Source organism: Helianthus annuus, chromosome 14 (genome assembly GCF_002127325.2).
Source record: "Helianthus annuus cultivar XRQ/B chromosome 14, HanXRQr2.0-SUNRISE, whole genome shotgun sequence".
Taxonomy (NCBI): domain Eukaryota; kingdom Viridiplantae; phylum Streptophyta; class Magnoliopsida; order Asterales; family Asteraceae; genus Helianthus; species Helianthus annuus.
In genome coordinates, this window is record NC_035446.2 from 64756614 (window position 1) to 64760454 (window position 3841).

At 34.5% G+C, this 3841-nt stretch overlaps 1 protein-coding gene across 1 annotated transcript; it reads right to left on the reverse strand.

The window, feature by feature from the left end:
• Positions 1-225: 225 nt before the first annotated feature.
• Positions 226-3812, reverse strand: LOC110906741 (probable receptor-like protein kinase At2g23200). The gene is made up of 3 exons (XM_022151833.2): positions 3785-3812; positions 2211-3184; positions 226-315 (listed from the first exon to the last, which is right to left on the reverse strand). Exons 1-3 carry the CDS (start codon positions 3810-3812, stop codon positions 226-228), a joined length of 1092 nt encoding a protein of 363 aa, XP_022007525.2.
• Positions 3813-3841: the final 29 nt, after the last annotated feature.

The following is a 3841-nucleotide window of genomic DNA, read 5'->3' on the forward strand; positions in this document are numbered from 1 at the left end:
CCTGGGGCCTAGCCGCAAGGCGAAAAAAAAGCGTGGGCCTGAGAAAAAAAAGCGCACAACAAAAAAGCTTAAACCTTTTTTATATAATAGAAAATTAATACGATTCTTCAAATAAAATAAAACGAAAGTTATTATATAACATTTATATCGTCTATTTAGTACCAAAAGTTATAAATGCTAGTTTATTAGTGTAGAAAAATAGTTTTCGTTAGATAAAATAGAAATCTAGCTGGAATCTTGCAAGAATTTAGAGAATTTGGCCGGAAACTCTCCAGAATCTAGGAATCTCGCTGGAATATGCGCATGAACCATCACCTGGAGAATTAAAGCGCAATTGCTTTGACTTAAGACGCAATTGCCTCGCCTTGCTAGGAAATTGGGCCTAGGCGCAAGAGGCGATGGCTTTTAACAACCATGGTTATGTGAAATGATTTTTGCTCAAATTGCCATATTTGTGATTTTCCCATATATAAATTCCATATTGGAACAAACAAAATGATAATAAATAAAATTTTAAAAAAAAGGGGGGCTCCAACCCCAGGCTTTGTATGGGTGAAGATGGAGACAACACTAATAATCATCCACCTAATTCCAAGACTCAACAGCAATATGTAATTATTGTTCTTAGAGATCATGATAACATATATTATGAGCAGATACTTGAATAAAATTATAAGTACTTATAAAATTCAAAAAATCAAGGTATATCTTAATGCTAGGCTAATCAGATCTGATACGAGTAGCATTAATTTAATTTTTATGAACCTGCGAGTAAAGGTATATACATAAATATAAATTGCAGCTAATGTGTGAGGCTAGCCCACTTGGTTGAGCTAAAGGTTTCTGAGGGTTGAGGTCTTAGGTTCAAACTTGGGCGAGGGCAGTTATTTAATTAATTGGTGTAAAGAAGGGTGGAAGTAACCTTTGCTTTTAGAAAACAAAATGTAAACTGCGGATTATATGTGTGAAAAATACACACACTCAGACAAATGTTTAATATTTGTTAAAAATGAGTCATTATTTCTATTTAGTGTAAATACATAGTTGTTAAAAGCCATCGCCTCTTGCGCCTAGGCCCAATTTCCTAGCAAGGCGAGGCAATTGTGCGTTAAGTCAAGGCAATTGCGCTTTAATTCTCTTGGTGATGGTTCTGCGCATATTCCAGCGAGAGTCCTAGATTCTGGAGAGTTTCTGGCCAAATTCTCTAAATTCTGGCAAGATTCCAACTAAATTTATACTTTTATCTAACGAAAACTATTTTTCTACACTAATATACTAGCATTTTATAACTTTTGGTACTAAATATACGATATTAAATGTTATATAATAGCTTTAGTTTTGTTTTATTTGAAGAATTCTATTAATTTTCTATTATATAAAAATGTTTTAAGTTTTTTTGCTGTGCGCTTTTTTTTCTCAGGCCTGTGTTTTTTTTTTTTTGCGCCTAGGCCCCAGGCGAGACCTATGCGCCTTGAGTGCGCCTAACGCCTTTAATAACTATGTGTAAAAATATACTCCGGTAGTTAGTTTCTTTTCCACATATCCAAAAAAAAAGATATATTTTAACTGTTATGTAGAGACACAAACACACATACATTACATATGTATGAGGAAGGTTCATTTGAGAAGAAAATTAAATTAAGAAGAAAAATAACAAAGGATACAAATGTAAAACATTAAATAGTTTTTTTTCTCAACTCATTTATTATTATCTTTCACTAATTAATTAGTCATAAACGTTATCATCCTCCACACTTAAAGTTTTGCTTACACACATCAAAATTTATCCTACACGTTTTGAAATTTATCCTACACATATTGAAATTTATCCTACATAGCTCGTAATTTATCCTACATACCTCGTAATTTATGCTACGCTTTAAATTATATATTTTTTCTTTTTTTTTGAAAATATATGTTTTTTGAAAATAAGTTACAAATTTAATGTAGTTAGTTATTAAAAAGGAAGACTACCAATTAATGATCCATCTAAGTTTACCAATATACCCTTACACTAATATTAAATACAAAAATGAAATGAAATAAAATAAAATGAAGCATTCTTATTGATTGAAATTTGTTCTTTTTTATTCTTACAAAAAATTTCTTCTTATTTGAACTCTCCACTATATTTATATTATCTTAAAATATATGTACGTATATATAAGTGCAGATCATTATACTTCATGCCAAAGGAAGTATCGACTTACTTGAGATGACAATACTTTCTCAAGTTCCTCAAGGACGTCTTTTGCTGTAGGACGGTCGTTTTGAGTTATTGCAACACATCGATATGCAATTTCTAAATATACTTTCAAAGAATCTTGATTGGGTCCTTTATGTAGCGTGGAAGTGAGTTCATCTACTTCTTCCATTATTTTAGGATCTACCATCTCATGTATTGTTCTCTCTTCGAAGTGTCGTCGTGCAACATATGCAATTCCGTTTTCATCCTCCGAAACGTAAACCGGATCATTGGCAAGCTTCCCAAATAGGATCTCAAATAAAACCACCCCAAACGAGTAAATATCTATTGCTCTTTTCAACCTACCTGTCTTCATATATTCTGGACACAAATACTCTTTTGTGCCTGCAACATTTTCTGTATAGAGAGATTCACGTTGATTGGTATGGTGAAATCTCGAGAGCCCAAAGTCGGCAATCTTCGCCACCCAGTTCTTGCCTAACAAAATGTTGCCGCTTTTTATGTCGCGATGAATTATCCTTTGTTCATCCTCTACCCGGGTGTGCAGGTAGTTCAATCCACGTGCAATGTCAATGCCAATCTTTAAACGTTGGACCCAAGTAAGATTAGTCGAGCTATCAGTGCTTCCCAAGTAATTATCCAGACTCCTGTTAGACGCATGCTCATAGACAAGTATCATATTTGGACCTTCATCACAAAATCCTAAAAGAGAGACTATATTGGCATGCTTACAACTGGTAAGCAATTCAATTTCTGCATTAAACCCTTCTTTTCCATGCTTGTCTTCTCTAATGCATTTTATAGCTACGGTTCTCCATTTCTTAGAAATTTTACCTTTACTTTTCTCTTCCACTGGCAGCTCAAGTTCTGCTCTGTACACCTTACCATATGTGCCTGACCCTAGGTATCTTTCTGTAAATTTCTTGGTGGCCGCTTCTATATCAATGAGTGGAATCTTTAAGTGTTCCAAGGCCCCCCCTGAAAAAAAAATGGTGTTGGAGCGTGTCAATATTCAAAAAAACAAGAGCTTTTCAAGAAGAGAAACAAGTCTGGACAAATAATAGTATATCACTATGATTGATTACTTCTCCTTATTAAGCAATGAAATAACATGCATATATATAGTCTCATATTGAATACATGTATATGACAAGAAAAGAGTCATGAATAGTTGTCCACAAAATCCTCATGCGTTTTCTGATTTTTGTACCATTGTTTGCTAACAATTGGTATCAGGGCGGTTAATGACCTAAGGAAGAAACCCTGTTTGTTCTTGAATCCGATCACAGTCTGCGATCAACAAAACCCAACCAACTTTTCCCAGATTTCTTCGAAGATCAATGTCTTGCTAAACAAGACCATGGCAACTAATAATAACAAGGTTGTTGTTCCAGCAAGAGAAAGGAGCTTGAGCCTTGATGTCATACCAATGCTTTACACTCAACAAACTATACATCTTGGGTGATCAAAATGGAATCAATTATGGATGCCTAAGGGGTTTGGGAAGCCATAAAATCACCAGTTGGGGCAGTTGTGGACGTCAGAAAAGGTAAGATGGTGAGATCTTCTAAGCATTACCGGAAGACGTAGAGTTGTAGGCAGCCATGCATAAAGAAGCTAAGGACGTTTGGGACA